Source organism: Saccopteryx bilineata, chromosome 8 (genome assembly GCF_036850765.1).
Source record: "Saccopteryx bilineata isolate mSacBil1 chromosome 8, mSacBil1_pri_phased_curated, whole genome shotgun sequence".
NCBI lineage: Eukaryota > Metazoa > Chordata > Mammalia > Chiroptera > Emballonuridae > Saccopteryx > Saccopteryx bilineata.
Genome location: NC_089497.1, coordinates 42323080 through 42350313, shown reverse-complemented (window position 1 = coordinate 42350313; position 27234 = coordinate 42323080). Strand labels below are relative to the sequence as shown.

General features: G+C 38.5%; 1 protein-coding gene across 3 annotated transcripts in view; it reads left to right on the top strand.

The window, feature by feature from the left end:
* The window catches only part of CFAP44 (cilia and flagella associated protein 44), a 160145-nt gene that overhangs the window by 19010 nt on the left and 113901 nt on the right, over positions 1–27234 (top strand). For 2 of the 3 annotated variants that reach the window (XM_066240919.1, XM_066240918.1), the window contains exons 7-12: positions 3974–4190; positions 8517–8631; positions 12447–12611; positions 22174–22329; positions 23094–23141; positions 23749–23848. In XM_066240919.1, coding sequence (XP_066097016.1) covers positions 3974–4190; positions 8517–8631; positions 12447–12611; positions 22174–22329; positions 23094–23141; positions 23749–23848 — 801 coding nt within the window. The remainder of the gene's footprint in view (positions 1–3973; positions 4191–8516; positions 8632–12446; positions 12612–22173; positions 22330–23093; positions 23142–23748; positions 23849–27234) is intronic. The other variant, XM_066240920.1, reaches the window with a different exon arrangement.

Here is a 27234-nt window from a genome sequence, read left to right as displayed (position 1 = left end):
TAACCCTGTCTCGGTAGCACAGTTGGTTACAGCACTCTCCTAATATGCCAAGGCTGTGGTTTCTGTCCCCAGTCAGGGCACATACAAGAATCAACCAGTGAATGTATAAATAAGTGGAATAACAAATTGATGTTTCTCTCTCTCTTTCTCTCTTCCTCTCTCTCTGAAAGCAATCAATCAATAAAAAAAGAATAAGAAAATAGAAGTTTTAGTTTTACCTTCTGTAATGCTGGTGGCTGAGGCTAGCCAGGTTCACATTGGATTTGGGCAGACCACAGAACTGCAGAGCCAAAAGGTGTGGGCATTCCCACACCTTTGCTCAACAGTGGTTGAGCAAACGGGCAGGAAAAATTGCTTTTCTCAGCAGCAGGCAAGCAAACAGGAAAACCATCCCTCACAGTGGTGGGCTTGTGAGCTGCCCCAAGGGAAAGTACCCATAGCCTCATATAGGCCATACACACACGTGGCTTTCCGTGACATGCTCATGCACTAATAATGCAAAGTGCTTGTAGCCAGAAAACAAGTGAGCAAGGCTAACCACAGCTGTTTTCCCTACACCTTCACTTAATCCTTCTTTGAGGTTCTTCCTTTCCCTGTGTTTATCTGAATTTCTGACCTATATTATTTTCCTCTCTCTAAAGAACTTCTTAACATTTCTTGCAAGGTAGGTCTACTGGAAACAAATTCCCTGTGTTTGTCCATTTAAGAAAGTTTTGTCACTTTTGAAAGATAATTTCACTGGGTACAGAATTCTGAGTTGCTGTTTGTCTTCTCTCAACACTTGAAATATTTCACTTCACTCTCTCCTTGCTTGTCTGTTTTCTGAGTAGAAATTGGATTAATTCTTGTCTTTGTTGTTCTGTAGGTAAAGTGTTTTTTCTCCCTCTAGCTTCTTTCAAGGTTTTTTTCTTTATCTTTCATTTTCTGTAGTTTTGGAGCCATTTATTCTGGGTGGTGTTCTCTGAGCTTCCTGGATCCATGGTTTGGTGACTGACATTAATATTGGGGAAACTCTCAGTCATTATTGTTTTAAATATTTCTTCAGTTCCATTCATTCTTCTCCTTCTGGTATCCCCGTTACACATATATTACACATTTTGTAGCTGTCCCACGGTCCTCATATATTCTGTTCTGTTTTTATCAGTCTTTGCCCTCCTTGCTTTCAGTTTTGGAAGTTTCTATTGACATATCCACCATCTCAGAGAGTCTTTCCTCAGCTGTATCCAGTCTACTAATAGGCCCATCAACAGCAGTCTTCATTTCTGTCACAGTGTTTTGATCTCTAGCATTTCTCTTTTCTTGGTTCTATCTTAGGATTTCCACCTCTCTGCTTATATTGCTGTAATGCTGGTAGTCGAGACCAGGTAGGTTCACATCGAATTTGAGCAGACAGTAGAGGGACTGCAGAGCCAGAAAGCATTGGGCCATTCCTGTTTATTGGAGTCTTGCAGAGATAGGCGAGCAAATTAGCAAGGGAAAACCACTTTTTGCAGTGGAGAGAGCAAGGGATCAGGAAAACTGCCCCTCATGGTGGTGGCTGAGGATATCAGGGAACCACACCTTGGGGTGGTGGGAGCTTGAGCTGGGAAAATCGCCCCTAAGAGAAAGCACCCATAGCTTTTTATAGAGACACACACGTGGCTTTCTGCCCCATGCTCATGTGCTAATTGTGCAAAGTGCTTGCAGCCAGGAAACCAGCTAGCAAGACTAACCACAGCTGTTTTCCCCACAATTGCATTTTTTTTGTGTGTGTGTGTGTGACAGAGGCAGAGTCAAAGAGAGAGACAGACAGGGACAGACAGACAGGAAGGGAGAGAGATGAGAAGTGTCAATTCTTCGTTGTGGCTCCTTAGTTTCTCATTGATTGCTTTCTCATATATGCCTTGACTGGGGGGGGGGGCTACAGCAGACCGAGTGACCCCTTGCTTGAGCCAGGGACCTTGGGCTCAAGCTGATGAGCCTTGCTCAAACCAGATGAGCCCGCGCTCAAGCTGGCGACCTCGGGGTCTAGAACCTGGGTTCTCTGCGTCCCCTTCCGACGCTCTGTCCACTGTGCCACTGCCTGGTCAGGTGCCTATCTGTTCTTATATGGTGTCTGTGTTATCCATTAGAGCTCTCAGCATTTTTTTTGGTATTTTTTTAAATTTATTTTTCTGAAGTTGGAAACGGGGAGGCAGTCAGACAGACTCCCGCATGCGCCCAACCTGGATTCACCTGGCACACCCACCAGGGGACAATGCTCTGCCCATCTGGGGCATTGCTCTGCTGCATCCAGAGCCATTCTAGCGCCTGAGGCAGAGGCCACAGAGCCATCCTCAGTGCCCGGGCCAACTCTGCTCCAATAAAGCCTCGGCTTCGGGAGGGGAAGAGAGAGACAGAGAGGAAGGAGAGGGGGAGGGGTAGAGAAGCAGATGGGCGCTTCTCCTGTGTGCCCTGGCCAGGAATCAAACCCGGGACTCCTGCACACCAGGCTGACGCTCTGCCACTGAGCCAACCGGCAGGGCCAGGAGCTCTCAGCATATTAATCATAGTTCTTTTAAATTCCTGACATGATAGTTCCAAAATCGTGCTACGTGTGGTTCTGATGCTTGCTCTGTCGCTTCAAATTGTGCTTTATGACTTTGGTAAGCTGTGTAATTTTTTTCTTAAGAGCCAGAGGTGATATACTGGGCAAAAAAGGATGCCTTTAAATAGGCCTTTAGACATGGTAGCAAGGTGTGGGAGGAGGGAAAGTATTCCATAGTCCTATAATTAGGTCTTAATTTTTAGTGAGCCTATTCTTCTGGACTGTGAACTCTACGAATGTTTCTCAGTAGTTTTCTACTCCCTAGGGTGGGACAGGATGGCTAGAGTGAGCTAGAGTGGACAAGCATACCTTGGAGATATTGCAGGTGTGGTCTTGTACCACTGCAATCAAGCAAATATCATAATAACTTGAATTGTAATCTTTTTGTTGGTAGAGGGCTTGTCTTCAGTTTGTAAAAAGTGCAGCATCTGTGAGGCATGTTAATAGCAAAGCACAGTAAATGGATATGCCTGTGTTTCAGTTACATTCTCACAATAGCCCAGCATTTTAGGTGCTGGTTAATTAGTTTCTTCTGGGGGCAGACCTTCTTAAGAACAGAATGCTCTGGGGCATCCGCAGATGGCTTCTTTCCTTCTCCCTCTGATGGAAACTGGAAGATATTTACTGTGGGAACCTGGTCAAGCTCTTGGAGGTAAATCTCACAATGCTGTTGGGGCCACCTTATGATGGGGTCCCAGTTTTAAACTCTGACTTGACCGCACTGAGCATCGGCAATTTGTCAGGTACGGTTCAGGTTGTACTATCCTGACACTGGTTCCCTCGATGCTTTGGCTGTTTTTATTCCTAAATCTCTGCTCTGGTAAGTTGCAAATCCCTGTATTCACATGTCTGTCTCTCCAGTCTCGGAGACCCTGTGACCTTCTCTCTCTTGTGCACCCAAGAAGAGTTGTTGATATTTCAGTCTTCAGTTTTTTACTTATTAGGATGGAGTTGTGACTTCCTAGCTCCTTACATGGAAACCTGAAGTCATCAATTTTTATTTCGTGATTTTTTTTCCAGTGGCAAATTTTAAATGCTAGATTTGAGTTCTTTTTGCTAACATGCTTTTTGCCCCCCTCCCCACTACATAAAATATAATATGTTCTCAAAATGTTATTCTCATGCCCAATGTGATTATGATTTATTTGCCCTCCCATCTCATATGATGTGATTCTTTCTAAAACTAGGGGTGACTAATGATTTTAGAATTATTCATTTAGGGGACCCTTGGCACTCTTCCATCAACACACATCATCAAGGGGCACGTTCTTCCCCCACCCCCATCTCGATCTCTCCTTCGTGCACTCATTCCATCTCTAGCTCTCTTGTGTGTGTGTTTTTAAATAATAAACTTTTGAAAATAAAATAAATGTTGTGGAAGTTCATTACTGACATTCATCCTTTCAGATGGGGCTGACCTGGCCTATGCTTCTGTGGACTTTAGCAACAATGGTACAACACTGGCCTCTGTTGGTGGCAACCCTGATCACACCTTGACCATCTGGAATTGGAAAGAGGAACAGCCCATACTGAGGACCAAAGCTTTTACCCACGCAGTTTTTAAGGTTACTTTCAATCCTGAAGATGATGGGCAGCTCACTACATCGGGATCTGGCCACATCAAGTATGTTGTGTGACTGGCACAGGTGCTAGCAGATTATAGTAAGGGTATTTTCTAGGAGGGTCAACCAGCTAGAGACATTTTTGTTGATGTTAGCATTAGGATACTTTTTAAATATGTTATTTTGAAAGCTAACTAGTAGCAGAGCTTTTCTGATTCGATAGGGGGATTTATGACTGCAGATAGCACAGATATAAGAAAGGCTTTTAAATTTAGCCTGCTGCTTTCTTGGAGGCTCTACCTCCTAAAAGTTTGTGTATCGTCTTCCTAACGTTGGTGTGGTATATCCAAATTTATATTGAACTTTCAGATTTACTATGAAATTTGTTGTTTGTAGCAATATTGTGAGATGGGTAAATCATTTTGACATCTTTGAACACAGTCTTCATCTCCCATAAATATATAGAATTACAACAGAATCATTCCTGACGCAGGCCCCTTAAGGCTAAAGGGTAGCAGAGCCTAGCGTTGATCTCAGGTCTTAGGCTCTAAATCCATTTTCTGTTTCACTATTATCAAACCCTGCAGTGTTGAGAGCGGAATGAGTTTGTCTTCCCTTTTAGTTCAACCCTGCCTTGTGCATTTCTTTAACAACCTTCTACCACCACCCTCAATCTGCCCATAACGTGATTCCAGTGTCTCCTTTTGAAAGATGTTTTTATCTGTCCTAAATTCTTCTCATTCCAATGAAACTTGGTCTTCTTATTCATTCATTAGAAATATAAAATAACTAAACAGATTTAAAAATATTTTTAAATTTTAATATTTTATTTCTTTACTTTTTTTCATCCAAACTTAAAGTTTCTTTTTTAAGTAATTTTAATTTATTGTGTTAACATGGATTTAAGTGTCTCACTCAATATAACACCCTCACCCACCCACCCATGTGTCTCCCATTACTTCCTTCACCTCCTTTTCCCTAACTCCCTTCCCCAATTCCCTCTGGGATTTGCTGTCCTGTTATCTGTAACTATGTGTTATGTATATGTAATTTCACTAATCCCTTCACCTTCTCTGATCCCATCCTCTCATCCCCCTTTCCTCTGATGGTTGTCCTTCTACTCGCTGACACCCTGCCTGCCTCCATTCCATTTCTCAGTTCACTTTGTTCATTAGATTCCACATATGAGTGAGATCGTATGATATTTATCTTTCTCTGCCTGACTTATTTCACTTAGCATAATAATCTCCAGGTCCATCCATGCCATTGCAAAAGGTAAGATTTCCTTCTTTTTCATGGCCGTGTAGTATTCCATTGTGTATATGTACCATAGCTTTTTTATCCACTTATCCACTGATGGACACTTGGGCTGATTCCAGATCTTGGCTATTGTAAACAATGATGCAATAAACATGGGGGTGCATCTCTTCTTTTGAGTAACTGTTTTGGGATTCTTAGGATATATTCCTAAAAGTGGGATAGCTGGGTCCAAAGGCTATCATTTTTAATTTTTTTGAGGAAACATCATACTGTTTTCCATAATGGCTGCACCAGTCTGCATTCCCACCAGCAGTGCAGGAGGGTTCCCTTTTCTCCACACCCTTGCCAGCACTTATTGTGTGTTGTTTTGTTGATGAGCGCCATTCTGACAGGTGTGAGGTGGTAGATCATTGTGATTTTAATTTGCATTTCTCTGATGATTAGTGACATTAGACATTTTTTCATATGCCTATTGGCCATCTGTATGTACTCTTTGGAGTAGTGTCTATTCAGTTCTTTTGTCCATTTTTAAGTTTTATTGTTTACCTTCCTGGTGTTGAGTTTTAGAAGTTCTAACAAATTTTGGTTATTAACCCTTTATCAGGCCTATTAGTGAATATGTTCTCCCATTGTATGAGTTGTCTTTTTTGTTGTTGTTAATGATGTCTTTTGCTGTACAAAAGCTTTTTTAGTTTGATATAGTGCCGTTTATTTATTCTGTCCTTTATTTCATTTGCCTGTGGAAATATATCAGCAACAATATTGCTATGAGAGATATCTGAGATTCTGCTGCCTATGTTTTCTTTCAAGATGTTTACGGTTTTGCAACTTACATTTAAGTCTTTTATCCATTTTGAGTTTTTTTTGTGAATGGTGTAAGTTGGTGGTCTAGTTTCACTTTTTTGCAGGAACCTGTCCAATTTTCCCAACACCATTTATTAAAGAGGCTGTCTTTACTCCAATGTATATACTCTTGCCTCCTTTGTCAAATATCAATTGACCATTAAAAAATGGGTTTATTTCTGGTTCTCTGTTCTGTTCCATTGTTCTGTATGCCTTTTCTTATGCTAGTACAAAGCTGTTTGGATCACTATGGCCTTGTAGTATACTGTATGTCCCCATGTATAAAACGCACCATTTTTTGAAAAATGTGGGGTCTAAAAACTGGGTACATCTTATAAGTGGTTGTAGATTTTTTACTTGAATTTCCTGCTTTTTTGCGCTTGTTTTTGTGCTCATTGTTGTAGTTTTTTTACTTGCATTTTCTGCTTTTTTTGAGCTTGTTGTCTTTTTCAAATTTCAGGCCCCCAAATTAAGGTGCATCTTATACATGGGAACACCTTATATCATACATGGGGAAATACCATAACTTGATATCAGGAAGTGTGATACTTCCCACTTGAGTCTTCATTTTCAAGATTGCTCAGGCTATTCAGGTTCTTTTTTTGGTTCCATACAAATTTTTGTAATATTTTTCTAAATCTTTGAAGTATGCCATTGGTATTTTAATAGGAATTGCATTGAATTTATAGATTGCTTTGGGTAATATAGACATTTTAATGATGTTTATTCTTCCCATCCATGAACACGGTATATGCTTCCACTTATTTGTATTCTCCTTGATTTCTTTTATCAATGTCTTATAATTTTTTGAGTACAAGTCTTTTACCTCCTTGGTTAAATTTGTTCCTAGGTACTTTATTTTTGTTGTTGTTGTTGTTGCAGTGAAGGGGATTTTCTGTGCTGGTCCTTACAGATGGAGCCTGCATCTCTGAGAGGTCTTTCTCACAGACAGAAATCTTGGCTCTTTTCAGTGCCACATGTTGTGTGGGCGCCTATTCCATGCTCTGGGGCTCTAGGCTTGGGTGCTGGGCCAGGGGCTGAGGACCCTCCCCTCTCAGGGGGACCCACCCCGCACTAAGAGTCTCTCCAGACCCTCAGCCACTGCTTGCTCCTGGGAGCAAGGCAGCCTTCTGTGTGTCTACCCTTCTTACCAGTCCTGGTGTGACTCCTTCTGTGATCCTTGGTTATAAAGTCCTCTTAAATTAGTCTAAAGTTGGTTTTTCACAATAATTCTTCTTAAATTAAGTTGTATTTCAATTTGGTCCTGGGAGGTGGCAGTTGGAACGTCCGCCTACTCCATTGCAATTTTGGAATCTTGAACAGATTTTTAAATGCAGTCTTGGTGAATTTCCCAATAACCCTCTGTTGTCTGTGGCTAAAAGTTTCTATTTCCTTGCACCCCCCCATCATTTAATGAAATAAAATGCATATTTTCTGTGCACTGTATCTTTGGGGAAAGATGGACATCAAACAGTATCATGTGTGAAGTACTGTAAAAGAAACAGAGAAGGATGTTGGTCACTTAGGTTTTGGCTCATATTATTAGCTTGTTGATACCTTCTGTTATCTGTTTTATATCCAGTTGGTAGGCCAGATTCCTTTTCTACATGATTTTTATCATTCAGACTATACATCTGTTTATACTATTAATAAGATATTATTAGTAATAACTAACATTTATTGATTGCTTTTATGTACTAGGCTCTGTTCTAAGACTTTTTCAGCACTTTTATGAAGTAGGTGCTACTAATATTCCCATTTTATACATGAGAAAATAAAAACACATTGTGGCCAAGAAAGTCACTTAAAGTTACAAAGCAAGTAAACTGAAGTTTTTAGGAAAACTTTTACCTCCTTTCAACCATTGTTATCCAACAGAACTTTCTGTCAGGGAGGACATGTTATATGCCATTCCAATCCAGTAGACATTAGCCACATGGAACTATTGAGCTGGCTGGTCTGACTGAAACACTGATTTTTACATTTTATTTAATACTTTAAATCTAAATTAGTTCAACTTGGTTAAAGGCCATGGCATGGGACAGCACAGCTCCAAAATTTACAAAGCAAGGAATTTTGTTGTTTGTTTGTTTTGCTCAATGCTGAATTCATATGCCTAGAATTTTGCTTGATTGGTAGTAAATACTTAATACATATTAATCAGATAAATGAATAATTGTGACTATGTGACATGTGAGTATGTGATATATAAAGACTTTGTTTATATTAAAATGAAAAGAAAATCTCTTTGAGGTAGGTACATTCAGTCTCTTTCTTGTCTGCAGATTCTGGCAAGTGGCTCTAACATTCACTGGTCTCAAGCTTCAGGGTGCACTAGGTCTATTTGGTAAAACACCCACAACTGATATAGAAGGTTATGTGGAGCTCCCGGATGGGAAGGTGAGTATAGCCTCTATTCTATAATAATAAAATCATGTTTTGAAGTTACAAACACATTTGAAGGAACATTATATATACATTTTAAGAACACTGCCAGTATAAGCAATAACAGATACTATAATTGTGACTATAATGAACATTTAATTTTGTTTTTCAGATTATCAATTTTAATTAATATGTTTCCATGAACTTATAATACACATGTACATATTATTTGCTGTTTTGTTTTTACTAAATATTATACACACATATAAAGTATGCAAACTTTTCCTATATTAATATAGTGACATACTAGTCACTTTTAATTATATCATGGAGTTGCAATGTTTATAGCATTTATCTGTCCCCTCTTTTCCTTTTTTATTTTTATTTTTTTAAGTGAGAAAAAGGGAGATAGACAGACTCCCACATGCACCCTGACTGGGATCCACATGGCAATTCCCTGTCTGGGCTAAAGCTCAAATCAGCTGAGCTACCCTCAGTGCCTGGGGCAGATGCTCAAACCAATAGAGCCACTGCTGCGAAAGGGGAAGAGAGAGAGAAAGGGGAGAAGGAGGGGAAGAAAAGCAGATGGTTGCTTCTTATGTGTGCCCTGACAGGGATTGAACCCAAGATGTCCACATGCTAGGCTGACACTCTATCCACTGAGCTGACCAGCCAGGGCCTCACCTCTTTTCTTTGCCATCAGGCTTCAAAAGGATTTATTGGGTCAAAGATTATATACTGTCTTGTGGCTTTTTTTTTATTTTCAGATTATTATAATTGAGCAACTTGATAGTAACATCTGTAACATTATAACTTTAATATGTTAGTTTATTTTTTAATATTGTTAGGTTTCTTCCACTCTTTCTTTTAACAAGATTTATAGGCATATAGCCTATAGAATTAATTCTCAATTAATATTGTATTTGGTTTTCTCTAAGGATTATTTGTGATCATCTGAGTTCTAAGTAAATCCCAGTGTACAACTATTACTCTAAGAATCAAAATAGTCCAGTCCTCTACCTAAGGGGATAGTCTCAATTTGAAATTATGGTATGTAGGAAGAAATAAAACGTATTGGATGTTGGCTAAACTATAGTATATCCAAACCTATAAGAGGTTTATAAATTATTCCATCTTCAAATTCTGAGTATTGTAAGAATTAGGGTACAGGAAGATCAATAAAATCCTTGTTAAAACATGATATGAGTTATATCTTAGAAAAGTTCAGTAGGGTTTATGTAGATATAGGGGAGAGAAGAAGTCTTTTTAAATAAGAAGGCCACAAAAGGAAATGTTTAGCATTCAGGATAAAAATCAGATATTTAAATATAAAATAAAATCAGATATTTAGATATCAGACAATAAGACTAAAGTATTCATATTGGGCAAGAGTAGAAAATTAGATTGAGAAGTATGGTTAAATCCTAGTGTACAAGGGGTTCAACAGCTAGGAAGAGCTTTTATAAATTGGAAGAGTAGAGTTATAAATGAAAGAAGTTACAGATAAATTTGGCCACAAAATGCCAGGTGAATTAGAGGGAGGGATATCTGGAGTCAAGGAGATGAGCTAGAAAAGAAGATGTAGCTTTTCTCTAAGAAGAGGTGGTGAAGGCCTAGACATTTTCAAGACAAATAGAAAAGGAAAGCTAGACATGAATGACATTTCAGGAAGGAATATATTATATTTTAGATTTTGGTGACTTGGTGGTTTTAGTCAATGGACAGAAGAAACTGAGACTCAAGCACAAATGGGCTGAAGCTTAAAAGGTAAAATAGATAAGAATAGGTAGACAAAGAGGTAGAAAAGGCTGAATGAGGCCATAAGTTATTCTAGGTGGGAGGGAAGTAGGGATGTAGAATCATAGAGCAGACAGATAGGAGTTAGAGTTTCCCAAAGGGCATTTCATGGAACATTAGTCGGCACAGAAATTCTGTGAAAATAAGATTTTAAAAAAAAAATTTTTTTTTTTTGTATTTTTCTGAAGCTGGAAACGGGGAGAGACAGTCAGACAGACTCCCGCATGCGCCCGACCGGGATCCACCTGGCACGCCCACCAGGGTCGACGCTCTGCCCACCAGGGGGCGACGCTCTGCCCCTCTGGGGCGTCACTCTGCCGCGACCAGAGCCACTCTAGTGCCTGGGGCAGAGGCCAAGGAGCCATCCCCAGCGCCCGGGCCATCTTTGCTCCAATGGAGCCTTGGCTGCGGGAGGGGAAGAGAGAGACAGAGAGGAAGGAGGGGGGGGGGGCGTGGAGAAGCAAATGGGCGCCTCCTGTGTGCCCTGGCCGGGAATTGAACCCGGGTCCCCCGCACACCAGGCCGATGCTCTACTGCTGAGCCAACCGGCCAGGGCCTGAAAATAAGATTTAATGGTCAAATTCCTTCATATCAAAAGGTTCCTCTGGGTGATTCAGTGAATACTTCTGTGTTAAGGAGTCCAAGGAATCCTAGAGAAAAAAAAATTTGTTTGACTTTGTTAATCCCAGCATGTGTCTTCTGAGGCAGTAGTAGTTAGAACAGGAGCTTTTGAGCTGCAGTTCATGGTTTAGAATCCTGACTCCTCTGAGTAATTTTGGGCAAGATGCTTAACTGTTCTCTGCTTCAACTTTTTTCTTTTGTGAAATGGGGATAATAATAGTCAGGGTTTCCCCTGGCCCATATTGTTTCAAGCGAACAGAAAAAGTGTCTCTTCTGGGATAACAAAGTGCCTGACTTGCACAGCTGTACATGTTATCCCCAATAAATGCACCTCATTCATATGGTATTTAGAATTATATAACTGTATATATGTAAAGTGCTCAAGCAGTTCTCGGCAAAGAGTCAATACTCTCTTAGTATACTTTTAGGTAACACCTGTTAAACATACCAAGAACTAGTGTTTGGTGGAATGTACTTAGGGAAGTGCTGGATTAAATGGATTAATATGCAGTGGATCCAGGTGACTATCCTTCTTTGAAATTGGATACAGTTATGCTGTAATCTCCTGAGTTTAGTAATACTCTTACAATTTATCAAACATGATAGTTGATATTATCACACTTAAAAAATAGAATCTAATCTATTAAGTACTTTAAACATGTCTCCAACCTTTGATCCAGTAATTATTCCACTCCTGAATTATGTCCTTAAGAGATATACAAAGAAATATATATTAAATATATTTGAAAAATCAATGAGCAGCATACAGCCTATTTACAATAATGAAAATTATATGTAACCCTCAGAGGAAATACATCAAAATGTGATTGATTAGTGGTTCTTTCCAGGGCAGTGAGTTTTTATTTATTTATTTAAAAAAAAATTTTTTTTGGTACTTTTCTGATGCTGGAAACAGGGAGACAGTCAGACTGACACCCACATGCGCCCGACCGGGATCCACCCGGCACACCCACCAGGGGGCGATGCTCTGCCCATCCAGGGCGTCGCTCTATCGCGACCAGAGCCATTCTAGCGCCTGAGGCAGAGGCCACGGAGCCATCCCCAGTGCCCGGGCCATCTTTGCTCCAATGGAGCTTTGGCTGCAGGAGGGGAAGAGAGAGACAGAGAGGAAGGAGAGGGGGAGGGGTGGAGAAGCAGATGGGTGCTTCTCCTGTGTGCCCTGGCCGGGAATCAAACCCAGGACTTCTGCATGCCAGGCTGACACTCTACCACTGAGCCAACTGGCCAGGGCCAGTTTTTATTTTTATATTTTCTTATTTTCCATATTGAAAATTTCTACTTTCATAATAAACAAAAATTTAATCTTAATTATTTTGTCATACAATTTGAGGCAGAAATATACACATTTGCCTGTCTTAATGTACATTCCTTCTTTTCTACACACCTGCCAGGTGCTCTCAGGGTCAGAATGGGGCAATATGCTGGTTTGGGAAGCTGGCTTCATCAAAGTTGAGCTTTGTCGATCTGGAACCAAGTCTTGTCACCAGGGTCCCATCAACCAGATGGTGCTGGATGAGGGTGAAGTCATCACAATTGGTTCAGATGGTTATGTTAGGGTAAGTTTTCTTGATGCTTGGACAATAGCAACCACATGTAAGCCTTGTAGAACCCAATTGGTTCTATTAGTTTATTTCTCACAAAGGTCACTTTATTAAGATCAGTGGTTATTTACTCCCAGGGCCAACTCACTTTAAATAATGCTATTCTGGTAGTAAATATTTGAATTCTAGTCAAAATTAATTTATAGCATCTTAGCACTGAAATTTTCTGAGGGGATCTTTTGTTATTTTGATTCTGTTGTTGAAATAGTAGCTTCAGAAAATGAAAGCCCATGTTAACACAATATAAACAATGGACACAGATATTCTTCCAAAGTGCCTGGTATAAATGGGTCATTTTCTAGGGACAAAAGTGACAAACATTTGTTGGTTATATTTTACTGAGGTTACCAATCAGGAATATACTCAAAGGTGAAATGAGAGGGTTTGGCTATGAATGCTATCCCTTCCTTTTTTTTTTTTTAAATTGAGTCTTTTTTTTTTTTAATTTTTTAAAATTTTTATTTATTCATTTTAGAAAGGAGAGAGAGAGAGAGAGAGATGGAGAGGACAGAGAGACAGGGGGGAGGAGCTGGAAGCATAAACTCCCATATGTGCCTTGACCAGGCAAGCCCAGGGTTTTGAACCAGCGACCTCAGCATTTCCAGGTCGATGCTTTATCCACTGTGCCACCACAGGTCAGGCAATGCTATCCCTTCCTTACAACTGACACTAGTGAACCCACTTGTCCTCACTAGCAGACACTCTCCTGCCCATTGTGTGGGTTAAGCTGGAATGCTGTCTTTCTGTTGTGTTCACACCTGTGTATGTGTACCCAGCTGTTGCTGACATACCTAGAACCTCCTGATTTGTCTTGTGGTCCTCGTGGTACAGGTTCCTTCTGGGGCCTTTCATAAAAATTGGTACTATTCTCTGGATATTCTTTAGGATGTACTATTATCAGAAGCAAGACTATCTTTTTAATAGTCTGATCACTGTAGACACCTATTGAACTTACTGTGTCTAATATATTGTTTATGCCATATTTTCTACAGTCTGCCCTCTTAGGATTGACTTTTTGAACCCAACTATAATTTTTTACATTTATCATATTAAATTTAATCTTGTAAGATTTTACACATTACTCTGAGAATATTTTAAATCCTTTAGTATGTCATACAATATAATCATGCCTTTCAAGATATGTCACCTCTCTAAAAAATGACTGGGTCAAAGAAGAAATAAAAGCAGACATAAAACTATATATATATATATATATATATATATATATATATATATATATATATATATGCCCTGGCCTTTTGGCTTAGCAGTAGAGCATTGGCCTGATGTATGGAAGTCCTGGGTTCAATTTCCAACCAGGTCACACAGAAGAAGCACCCATGTGCTTCTCCACCCCTCCCCCTCTCCTTTGTTTCTCTCTTTCCCTCCTGCAGCCAAGGTTCCATTGGAGAAAAGTTGGCCTGGGTGCTGAGGATGGCTCCATGGCCTCCACCTCAGGCACTAGAATGACTCCAATTGCAGTGGAGCAACGCCACAGAGGGGCTGAGCATAGTCCCCTGGTGAACATGCAGGGTGAATCCTGGTCGGGCAAATGTGGAAGTCTGTTTGTCTGCCTTCCCCTGCCTTCTCACTTTGGGGAAAAAAAATGTCATGTTGTTATTTTCATTTGCCTGTATATATCAAAATTTCTAGGATGCAGCAAAAGCAGTAATTAGAGGAAAGTTTATATCATTATAGGTTTATATCAAGAAACAAGAGAGATCCCAAATAAGCAACCTAACATCACATCTTAAGGAACTAGAACAAAATACAAAGGCAACCCAAAGTCATCAAAAGAAAGGACGTCAGAGAAATGGTGCCGTGAGGAGCGCTACTGATAAATCTCCCCAAAATTTCAACAAGTTCTTCAACCAGAAACAGAAAAATCTATCCTTGGAGTGTCTGGAAGTCCCATACACTGAAAACAAAACCAAAACAGGTTACAAAGTGCAAATATCCTGGGGAGAGTGGTCCCACAGAGTCCTGAGGATTACTGGACACTCCTGGAGGCTCACAGAAAGGCACTTTGAGAGCAATTGGCTCCCAGCCCTGCCTGATTATGCTGGCGGCTCTGACTGAGAGAGCCTTACCCAGAGCCCTGCTCAGAGTGGGGATAGAGTGGGGATTTGCCAGCTCTTTGAGCCTCTTACTCTCCAGGCAGAGGCAGCAGCAACCTCATAGCTGGATTATCAGACTGCTAATTCAAGAAGGAGAGACTAGGAGAGAGGATCCAGGAAAACAGACTCTCATTGTTGGAGCCTGCAAATGCTAACAAGCCTCAACCACCAACGAGACTGAAACCTAATATATGACATCGCCATAGAGACTTATCAACTGAAAATCTCTACCTAAGTGTGCCACAGGGGCAGAGCCTGGGGTACAGTCACTGACCAGGAAGAGAGAGAGGAAAGAAAAAGCAAGAAGATAACATCTCAAAATCAAGAAAAATCCACAGACTTCATAACTTTTTTCATTTTTTTTTTGTTTCTTTCATCTTCTTGTCTTTATTTTTTTCTCTTCTACCTTGGTCCATTTATTCTCTGCCCATCTTATTCTTTCCCCCTCTTGAACTACACTACCCATAAGTGTTACATCTCCCATTTTCTTTCTTTTCTTCTTCCTTTCTCTCTATGAGGGTTACACTCCAAAATCCTTAACTCTCTCTCTCTCTCTTTCAGTTTTTTCTTTTTTCTTCTTTTCCTTCCCCCCCCCTTTTTTTTCTCCCTCTCTATTAGTTTCTTCTTTTCTTCTTTATGTTCTCTCTCATTCAATCCTCAATCACGAACAAATTATTTTATTTGGGACTCAAATATTTTTTCTTTGTGGCATTTTGGGTGTTTTTAACTTCGGTTTTTAACTCATTAGTATTCCCCCCAATCCTGGCTCTCCATTCTACCTAGTTTTTGCTCCACTTAATACAATAGTATTTTTCTTTCCTTTTTCCTGTTGCCCTCTTATCCCTTTCATTATATTTCTTAGTCGACCATCACTTACAAGCAAATCATTTTATTCTTGACCCAAATTTTCTCCTTTTTTTGCATTTTGTGGATCCCTACCTCCTTTTTTGCCCCTTTATCACTTCTCCCCAACTCAGGCCCTCAGTTATAGGTAGTTTTTGTTTTATTTAGCACAATATAATTCATAGTTTATCAAAATATTTTCTCAAGGAGGAGGGGAGAGGAGAAGAAAAAAGAGGGAAATAATGTTTTTTTTTCTATCCATTTTTTCCCTTTTTTAAAAAAAATTTTTATTCTTTATTAATTCTCATTAGTGCTATTAACAAAACCACCCTCAGATGCCATTATTGAAAAGGAAATCAAATATCATGGATACAAAAGACAGAGATGTAGCACAGATAAATGAGAAAAAATCTATGGAGAAAAAATTTAATATATTGAAAACCTTGGAGCTAAATGACAGAGAATTTAAAATAAAATCCTAAAAATACTCAGAGATATACAAGAAAACACAGAAAGGCAATTTAGGGAGCTCAGAAAACAACTCAATGAACACAAAGAATATTTTACCAACGAAATTAAAATTATAAAAACAAATCAAACAGAGATGAAAAACTCAATTCATGAACTAAAAAACGAGGTAACAAGCTTAGCTAATAGAACAGGCCAGATAGAAGGTAGGATTAGTGACAAGCAACTTGAGGGACAACAGAGAGAAAAAGAGAGAGACTCAAAAATTAAAAAAAATAAGAAAGCCCTACAGGAACTGTCTGACTCCATCAAAAAGACTAACATAAGAATAATAGGTATATCAGAGGGAGAAGAGAGAAAATGGAATGGAGAACATATTCAAACAAATAATAGATGAGAACTTCCCAAGCCTGTGGAAAGAACTAAAGCCTCAAATTCAAGAAGCGAACGGAATACCAAGTTTTCTTAACCCCAACAAACCTACTCCAAGGCACATCATAATGAAATTGGCACAAACCAACGACAAAGAAAAAATTCTCAAGGCAGCCAGAGAAAAGAATACAACATATAAAGGAAGGCCTATTAGATTATCATCGGAATTCTCAGCAGAAACTCTACAAGCTAGAAGAGTGTGGACCCCAATATTTAAAGTCTTGAAAGAGGAATTTTCAGCCAAGAATACTATACCCATCAAAGTTTTCCTTCAAATACGAAGGAGAAATAAAAACATTCACAGATACAAAAAAGATGAGGGAATTTATTATCAGAAAAACCCCCATTCCAGGAAATACCAAAGGAGGTCTTCCAACCAGATTCAAAGAACAAAACAAAACAAAACCACAAGTAAAAGCTCCACCAAGAACACAATAAAACCAAATTTAAACTGTGTCAACAACAAAAAAAAAATAGGGGAGATGGCAGAGATTAATAGTAGCAAAGGACCATGGAGTGCAGAAGCACTCATAAGATAGTGTACTACAATGAACATGGTAGGTACCCTTTTCATTACTCAATGGTAACCACCCTTGAAAAAAACCGCTGCTTTCATGCCCTAACATGTGGTCTATCCTAGAGAATGTACCATGAGAACTTGAAAGGAATGTATATTCTGCTACTTTAGCGTGAAATGTTCTGAAGATAACTATTAAATCCAGTTGATCTATTGTGTCCTTTAAATCTGCTGTTTCTTTGTTAATTTTCTTTCTTGAAGATCTATCTAGTGATATTAATGGGGTATTGAAATCCCCTACTATTATAGTATTGCTGTTGATCTCACTCTTTATATCCATTAAAGTCTGCTTTATATTGATATATTTAGGTGCTCCTATATTAGGTGCGTAGATATTTATAATGGTTATATCTTCCTATTGGATTGCTCCCTTTATCATTATGTAGTGACCTTCTTTATCTCTTACTATAGGTTTTGTTTTAAAGTCCATTTCGTCTGATATAAGTACTGCTACCCCAGCCTGACCAGACAGTGGTGCAGTAGATAGAGCGTTGGACTAGGATGCGGAAGGACCCAGGTTCGAGACCCTGAACTCACCAGCTTGAGTGCAGGCTCATCTGGTTTGAGCAAAGCTCACCGGCTTGGACCCAAGGTTGCTGGCTGAAGCAAGGGGTTACTTGGTCTGCTGAAGGCCCATAGTCAAGGCACATATGAGAAAGCAATCAATGAACAAATAAGTGTTGAAATGAAAAACTGATGATTGATGCTTCTCATTTCTCTTTGTTCCTGTCTGTCTGGCCCTGTCTGTCCCTCTCTCTGACTCTCTCTCTGTCTCTGAAAAAAAAGTATTGCTACCTCAGCTTTTTTTTCATTTCCATTTGCATGAAATATTTTTTTCCATACTTTTACCTTCAGTCTATGTGCATCTTTTGTTTTGATGTTTGTCTCTTGTAGACAGCATATGTATGGGTCCTGTTTTCTTATCCACGCAAATCCCCTATGTCTTTTGATTGGATCTTTTAATCCACTTACATTTAACGTTATTATTGATAAGTAGTTGTTTATTGACATTTTATTCTTTAAAGCTGTATTTCTCTTTTACTATATTCTTTTCCCCCTTGTATCTTTTTATAACAGGCTATTTTTTGGGAGGTTTTTGATAGTTGTTTCTGTTTCCTCCCTGCTTATGGGTCTGTTTAGGCTATCTACTTCTTCATAACTCAGTCTAGGAAGATGTATTGTTCTAGGAATTTTTCTATTCTAGATTGTTAAATTTGGTGGCATATAGTTTTTCATAGTATTCTACCATAATTCTTTGTATATCTATGATATCTGTGGTAATTTCTCCTTTTTCATTTTGGATTTTGCTTATATGAGTTCTTTCTCTTTTTTTCTTTAGTGAATCTTGCCAAGGCTTTGTCAATTTTGTTGATTTTTTCAAAAAAACCCAGCTCCTTGTTTTATTGCTTTTTTTCTATAGTTTTTCCATACTTTATTTCATTTATTTCTGCTCTGATTTTTATTATTTCCTTTCTTCTGCTGATTTTGGATTGCCTTTGTTTTTCTTTTTCTAGTGCCTTAAGATGTGATGTTAAGTTGTTTACTTGGGCTTTCTCTTGTTTGTTCATATTAGCCTATAGTGGTATGAACTTCCCTTTTATTACTGCTTTTGCTGCATCCCAGAGATTCTGATATATTGGGTTGTCATTTTTTGTTTTTCTGTATATATCTTTTGATCTCTGCTTTTATTTCTTCTTTGACTCACTCATTTTTTAGAAGTATTTTGTTTAATTTCCACATTTATATGGGTTTGTTTACTTCTTTTTTGCTGTTAAATTCTAGTTTCAAAGCTTTATGGTCAGAGAATATGCTTAGTATAATTTCAATCTTCCTGAATTTGTTTATGTTAGTTTTGTTGCTCAACATATGGTCAGTTCTTGAGAATGTTCCATGTGCTCTGGAGAAAAATGTATACTCTGTCGTTTTGGGATCAAATGTCCTGTAGATGTCTATCATATTCAATTGTTCTAGTGTTTTGTTTAAGATCAATATTTCTTTATTAATTTTCTGTATGGGTAAATGATCTAGAGCTGTCAGCAGTGTATTGAGGTCTCCAAGTATGATTGTATTTTTGTCAGTTTTTGTTTTTAGATCAGTTAGTAGATGTATATAATTTGGTGCTCCTTGGTTTGGTGCATATATATTAAGAAGTGTTATGTCTTCTTGATTCAATGTCCCCTTTATCATTATAAAATGACCATCTTTGTCTCTGATTACCTTTGCTGTCTTGTAGTCAGCATTTTTAAATATGAGTGTAGCCACACCTGCTTTTCTTTGGATATTATTTGCTTGGAGAATCATTTTCCAACCTTTTACTTTGAATTTGGTTTTATCCTTGTAGCTTGGATGTGTTTCTTGAAAGCAGTAGACAGTTGGATTTTATTTTTTGATCATTTCTGCTACTCTGTGTCTTTTTATTGGTGAGTTCTATCCATTTACATTTAATGTAATTATTGACACTTGAGGGTTTCCTATTGCCATTTTATATATTGGTTTCTGATAGCTCTGTTTCTTGTTTGGTTCTTCTCTTTTGGTTTCCTATTGCCATTTTATATATTGGTTTCTGATAGCTCTGTTTCTTGTTTGGTTCTTCTCTTTTGTTCTTCTGTCATTTGTTTTTGTTTGGTTGTATTCTATACTTCTTTCCTCTGTTTCTTCTTTTTTTAAGCCATGTGTTTCTGTAGTGGTTTTTTCAGGGGTGATTACCGTTAGGTAATAAAAAGGATATATATCATATTCATTGTAGTACATTATCTCATGAGTGCTTCTGCACTCCATCCCCCTTTGCTACTGCTAATCTTTGTCCTCTCCCCTTTTTTGTTTTTGTTGTCACAGATTATTCTTGTTTTTATTGTGATCTTTTTGGGAGCTTTTACTTGTGATTTTGTTTTTTTTCTTTGTATCTGGTTGGATAAACCCCTTTAGTATTTTCTGAAGTGGGAGTTTTCTGGTGATAAATTCCCTCAGCTTCTCTATATCTGTGAATATTTTTATTTCCTCTTTGTATTTGAAGGATAGCTTTGATGGATATAGTATTCTTGGCTGGAAGTTCCTCTCTTTCAGTACTTTAAATATTGGGGTTCATTCTCTTCTGGCTTGTAGAGTTTCTGCTGAGAAATCTGATGATAGCCTAATGGGCCTTCCTTTATATGTTGTATTCTTTTCCCTGGCTGCCTTGAGGATTTTTTCTTTGTCATTGGTTTGTGATAATTTCACTATGATGTGTCTTGGAGTAGGTCTGTTTGGGTTAAGGTAGCTCGGTGTTCTGTTTGCTTCTTGAATTTGAGGCTTTAATTACACAGGCTTGGGAAGTTCTCATTAATATTTGTTTAAATATATTCTTCAGTCCTTTTTCTCTCTTCTCCTTTTGATATATCCATTATTCTTATGTTGTTGTTTTTTGATGGAGTCAGACAATTCCTAAAGACTTTCTAATTTTTTTTTTAAATTCATGAGTCTTTCTCCTTGTCTCTCTGTAGTATCTCTAGTTGCCTGTCTTTTTTACCACTAATTTTCTCCTCTATCTGGCCTGTTCTATTAGCTAAGCTTGTTACCTCATTTTTCAGTTCATGTATTGAGTTTTTCATCTCTTTTTGGTTTCTTTTTATAGTTTTAATTTGCTTGGTGAAGTATTCCTTTTGTTCATTAAACTGTTTTTTGAGCTGTCTAAATTGCTTTTCCAAGCTTTCTTGTATTTCCCTGAGTATTTTTAGGACTTCAATTTTTAATTCTCTGTAATTTAACTCCAAGGTTTCCAAGTAATTGAAATTTTTTTCTAGAGATTTTTCATCATCTGAGCTGCATTTCTGTCTTTCATATTCATGATATTTGATTTCATTTTCCTTAATGGCATTTGAGAGTGGTATCCTTAATAACACTAATAAGAGATAATTTAAAAAATAAAATAAAAATTGAAAAGTTACAGTGAAAAAAATGAAAATTCTATAATGATAAGTGGAACAAAAACTACAGAGAACAAGGAGCAGGAACTGAGGAAAAATGACAAATTTAAAAAATGAAGTAAAAAACATGCAAAATGCCACAAAGAAAAAGATGAATCTGAAATATAATAATTTGCTGATAAATGATGATCGAATGAGAGAAAAAGAAAAAGAAAAAAAAAGAAATTTCTCTGGAGAGAGAGAGAGAGAGAGAGAGAGAGAGAGAGAGAGAGAAGGGGGGAGGAGCAGGAAGCATCAACTCCCACATGTGCCTTGACCAGGCAGGCCCAGGGTTTTGAGCCGAGGACTTCAGCGTTCCAGGTGGACGCTTGATCCACTGCGCCACCACAGGTCAGGCAGTGGGCAGTTTTTATAAAAAGTTTGATGACTCCTGCAGGCTGGAGCCCGCAGCCCATGTGTGCCTCCCATCTGGGATCTCAGGCAGAGCTGGTATATTCTCTTTTCTGCTTGAGCATCCACCCTAGCTCAGCTCCTTCCCCTCTGCTTCACTTGGCTCCAGAGGAAAGTACCCCTTCCTCAGATTAGTGAGGAAAGCAATTCCTCACTAATGAAAACCCCATTCTTCATCTTATTTTCTTCAGAGTGGATTATATATTCAGCCACCTTTTCCACCAGTCATACCTTTTGGTGTGTGTATATTTCAGGTGTTCTTGGGATTTTTTTCTCTGTGTTTAGTTGTTGAATTTGTTGAAATTTCAAGGGGAGAGATCGGGAGCACCCCTCACCATGCCATTTCTCTGATGTCACTAGAGAAAAATATTTTCTAATGAACCCATCATCTACATTCATTTTCTCTGCTTATAATAAGCTTGGTGTTTGAATTATTAAGCAAGAAGGTCTGTTTTGCCTTTCTATGGACCTACTGGTATATATAAAACAGGGCTTATTGTGATGTTTTGCTTAACAAGCAACCCATTTATACCGTTTGGCCGCTGTATGTGCAGAAAGACCTGTCAGAAACATTGAAATACAGATACTTTAGGCAAGTTAAAATTCTTATTCAGAGCTGTATTTTCTCACAAATCTTTATAAATACAAAAGAATTTCTTTTCTGGCTTAGAAACAAGAAAATCAGAAACTGCAGTATGACTAACATATTTTCTTATTAATTTTATAAGATATGGAATTTTGAGGCCATAGACACTGCTGATGTTATAGATGAGACTGGATTGCTAGAGATTGAGCCCATTAATGAACTTCAAGTAGGCAAGAATGTTAAACTCTTCTCTATGATAAAAATGAATGACACAGGAAATAACTTTTGGTTGGCTCAGGTAAGTTGCATTTTTCTCTCTTGGCTCTTTTAATGTTACCTGGACATAAAATTAAAATAATATTATAATTTATTGTCACTGTAAGTCCATTTTACTATTAAGGCTACTGTTGATACCTGAATGAAGAATTCTTGAATTTTGACATTTATTGACCTATATTTTATACACAGAAAACTTATTAGGAGAATTTTTTTTTTTTACAGAGATGGAGAGTGAGTCAGAGAGAGGGATAGACAGGGACAGACAGACAGGAACGGAGAGAGATGAGAAGCATCAATTATTAGTTCTTCATTGCGCGTTGTAACACCTTAGTTGTTCATTGATTGCTTTCTCATATGTGCCTTGACCGCGGGCCTTCAGCAGACTGAGTAACCCCTTGCTGGAGCCAGCGACCTTGGGTTCAGGCTTGTGGGCTTTTCCTCAAACCAGATGAGCCCACACTGAAGCTGGCAACCTCGGGGTCTTGAACCTGGGTCCTCTGCATCCCAGTCCGATGCTCTATCCACTGCGCCACCGCCTGGTCAGGCTATTAGGAGAATTTTTATTATGTTAAACTAACTATAATGAGGTTGCTTTGTTTATTGTGTGGTTGTGTTCTAAGATATATAGAAGTTGATTTAGTTAAATTTCAGTCACACTTTAAAATATCTGTAAGATTTAGTATTATTGTTTGTCCTTTAAATTATAGGAAGACAATTATTTTAATTTAATAAAAGTGCAAAATGATAAGACAAATTGTTATTAGGTATTTACTAATTTTTTAGGATTCCAATGGAGCCATATGGAAGCTTGACCTTAGTTTTTCAAATATCGTAAGTTGTGTATTTTCTTATTTTCCCCTTAATTTTCATAATAATAAATATTATTCTTTGTTAAAAAATACTTTATCTTTCTCCACATTTGATATTTGTTCCCATCAAAAACCTGGTCAAGATATCTGATTTCTGAGAATTCATATTTTCTCTCTCTCTCTTCTTTTGTTATTATTGTACATTTTAAAGGTTGTCTCATAGTATAACTAACCAGAAAAGTGGCAATGATAATGACTAACATATAGTGCTTTACTGTTTTCATAAACAGAAGTTATTTGCATTTATATTATCTCATGTAACCCTCAACACTCTCCTATTTAGTGGGCAGGCAGTTGCCATCATGTTATTTTATTGATGAAAACATGGAAACTAGTATTCGAAGAGGCTCTGCAAAAATCCCAGAGCCATCAGCTGCACAGCCAGTACTCTGTTTCTCCTAATTACAAAATCCTGTGTTTTTTCTAACCTATTATGCATTTGCTTATTTCTATTCAAATAAAATCACACATGTAGTTACAGGCTGCTATTTGCATTTCTTTAACTTGACCTTAATACTATGTTAAGCTATCTTTGAGATCTAATAGAATTTCTGTCGTTTTATGATCAGACACAAGATCCAGAATGCCTCTTCTCCTTCCATTCTGAAGCCATTGAAGCTTTGGCCGTCTCTCCTCTCACTTATCTTATGGCCACTACTGCCTTGGACTGTAAGTAGGAACTTAATGAAAGTATAGCTAGTCTTTTTGTTTTTTTCTCAATACAATTTTTGTATGTGTTTGATTAAAAGCATTTGAGAATTTTTCCAAAAGGGAAGCCTCTTAATTGAAGTGAGGTGAGTTTTTGTGGAGGGGAGAGGGCACAAAATGCGGCAGACATACTTATTGTGAGATTACAATAAGTACACAATCAGTTAATCACTCATGAAAATGCTGTTCATTTTGGTCTTATCTACATTTGTGCTGTTTTTTTTCTTTCCATCTCCATTTTCTTCTTGACTTATAGAGAGACTCTATGTGGACTGTGCAAGGTGAAATTGATCCACCTGTCCACCATCAGTTGTCTTTTTTTTTTACTTTAAGTACTTATTTTTCAATTACAGTTGACATACAATATTATTTTAGTTTCAGGTGTTCAACCCAGTGATTAGATGTTATATAACTTACTCAGTGATTCCCCTTAATAAACCTAGTACCTGTCTGACACCATAGTTATTAGAATATTATTGACTTTATTTCCTATGCTGTACTTTACATCCCCATGACTTCTCAATCCCTTCAGTTGTTCACCCAACCCCCCAACTCCCCTTCATCTGGCAACCATCAAAATGTTCTTTGTATATGAGTCTCTCTTCTGCTTGTTTGTTTATTTTGTTTTATATATTTCACTTATAAGTGGTATCACAGGGCATTTGTTTTTCTCTGTCTGATTTATTTCACTCAGCAAAATAGTTTCTAGGTCCACCTTGTTTTTGAAGATGGCAACATTTAATTTTTTTATAGTTGAGTTATAGTTTGTTGTATATATGCACTACTTCTTTATCCATTCATCTATCGATGGATGCTTAGGTTGTTTTCATATCCTGGCTATCATAAAAAATACTGCAATGAACATATGGATGTACAGTATATGCCTTTCCAATTTGGGTTTCTTCATATAAATATCAAGAAGTGGAATTGTTCAGACCTTCTTTATGTCATTTTATGTAGCCTTTGTTTTAAAGTCTATTTTGTCTGGTATAACCTTCTACTCCAGCTTTTTTTCATTCTCTATTCCCATTTTCATGGACTATCTTTTTCCATCCCTTTACTTTGAGTCTGTATGTGTCTTTCCATCTGAAGTGAGTCTCTTGTGAACAGTGTATTTAATAAGGGTCTTGTTTCGTTATCCATTCAGCCTCTGTATGTCTTTTTTTTTTTAATTTTTTTTTTTTGTATTTTTCTGAAGCTGGAAACGGGGAGAGACAGTCAGACAGACTCCCGCATGCGCCCAACCGGGATCCACCCGGCACGCCCACCAGTGGCGACGCTCTGCCCACCAGGGAACGATGCTCTGCCCCTCCGGGGCATCGCTCTGCCTTGACCAGAGCCACTCTAGCGCCTGGGGCAGAGGCCAAGGAGCCATCCCCAGCGCCTGGGCCATCTTTGCTCCAATGGAGCCTCGGCTGCGGGAGGGGAAGAGAGAAAGAGGAAGGAGGGGGGGGGTGGAGAAGCAAATGGGCGCTTCTCCTATGTGCCCTGGCCGGGAATTGAACCCGGGTCCCCCGCATGCCAGGCTGATGCTCTACCGCTGAGCCAACCGGCCAGGGCCCTGTATGTCTTTTGATTTAAGTTAATTCATTTGCCTTTAAAATAGTTGTTGATAGATATGCATTTATTGCCATTTTATTATTAATATTTTTTATTTTTTTTCTTCTTCATAAAGAAGAAAGACCTTTGAACATTTCTTGCAATACTGGTTTGGTAGTGTTGAACTCCGTTAGCTTTTTCTTGTTTGGGGAGCTCTTCGTATATCCTTTGATTCTAAATGATAGCTTTGCTAGGTAGCATAATCTAAAAATGGTAGGTTCAATTCTTGCTTGTCATCACTCTGAATACTTTGTGCCAGTCCCCTCAGGCCTGGAAAGTTTCTGTTGGGGAATCAGCTGACAGTCTTATGAGAGTTCCCTTGCAGGAAACTAACTGCTTTTCTCTTGTTGCTTCTTAAGATTCTCTCTTTATCTTTTTAATTTTTGGCATTTTAATTATGATGTGTCTTGGTGTGGGCCTTTTTGGGTTTATATTGTTTGGGTGTCTCTGCACTTCTTGGACTTGTATGTCGGCTTCCTTCACTAGGTCGGGGGAGTTTTCCATAATTATTTTTTTATATAGGTTTTTAATTTTTTGTTGTCTATACACCTTTTGGCAACCCATGAATGTGGATGTTGATATGCTTGGAGTTGTCCCAGATACTCCTTATATTATTCTCACTTTTTCTGGATTCTTTTGTTTTATTTTGTTTTGCTGCTCTGATTGGCTATTTTCTTCCAAATCACTGATTTAATTCTCTGCTTCATCTACTCCTTTATTTATTTATTCTCTGCAATGTATTCTTCATTTCTGACTGGTTTTTAATGGTTTTTATATCCATATTTTAATGCTTTCTCTTTGTTAAAGTTCTTGGTAAGTTCATCTACTCTTCCTATAAATTCATTGAGCATCCTTATAACCAGTGTTTTGAACTCTGTGTATAGTCAATTGCTTGCCTCCATTTTTGCTTAGCTCTTTTTTGTTTTTGGAATTTTGTTTTGTTCTTTCATTTGAGACAAGTTTCTTTTTCTCTTTTTGGCTGCCTCCCTGTGTTTGTTTCACTCTATTAGGTAGAGCTGCTATGTCTGCTGGGCTTGGTAGAATGGCCTTATATAGTAGGTATCCTGCAGGGTCCAGTGGCACAGCCTCTGCAATCACCCAAGCTGGACATTCTAGGTGGCCCCATGTGGGCTTTGTATACCTCCTATTGTATGTGAGCCTTGATTGCTGTTGGCATCTCAGTGGCAGGGATTTACCCCCAGGTTGATTGGCTGTGAGGACCAGCTATGACCACTGTGAAAAATCAACTATGCAGGGGCCAACTCCACAGAATAGGACTTACTTCAGCAGGGCTATAGTGCCCGCTGAGTTTGTTCCTTGAGTATGTTTTTGCGGAGGGGATTGAGTGGTGCTTTAGTTGAATTGAAGCTTCCACCAAGTGTGCTAGCTCTGGGGCCTTTTGGGAGGTGCAGGCCAAGGTCACCCACCACCTATGCCCTGCCCAGGGCCACTTGGTATGACCTACACAGCAACTTGCAGGTGGCTGCTACTCGGGCTGCGCTTGGAGGTGCCCAGGAGAGGCCAAGCTGCAAACCAATGCCACCAGATGCTAGTGCTGGGCCTGAAGCCACTTAGTGAGAGGTATACAGCAAGGACAAGGTCAAATGTTGCTTGTTTGAGAGATTCTAGGTAAGTCCAAATCATAAGCCAACACAGGCTGAATGGAAAATCCACTGTAAACAGCTTGGGTTGGGTCTGAAAATTGAGTGGGTGGGGTCTCTGGAATAGTGGCAAGTTGATAGAGACTC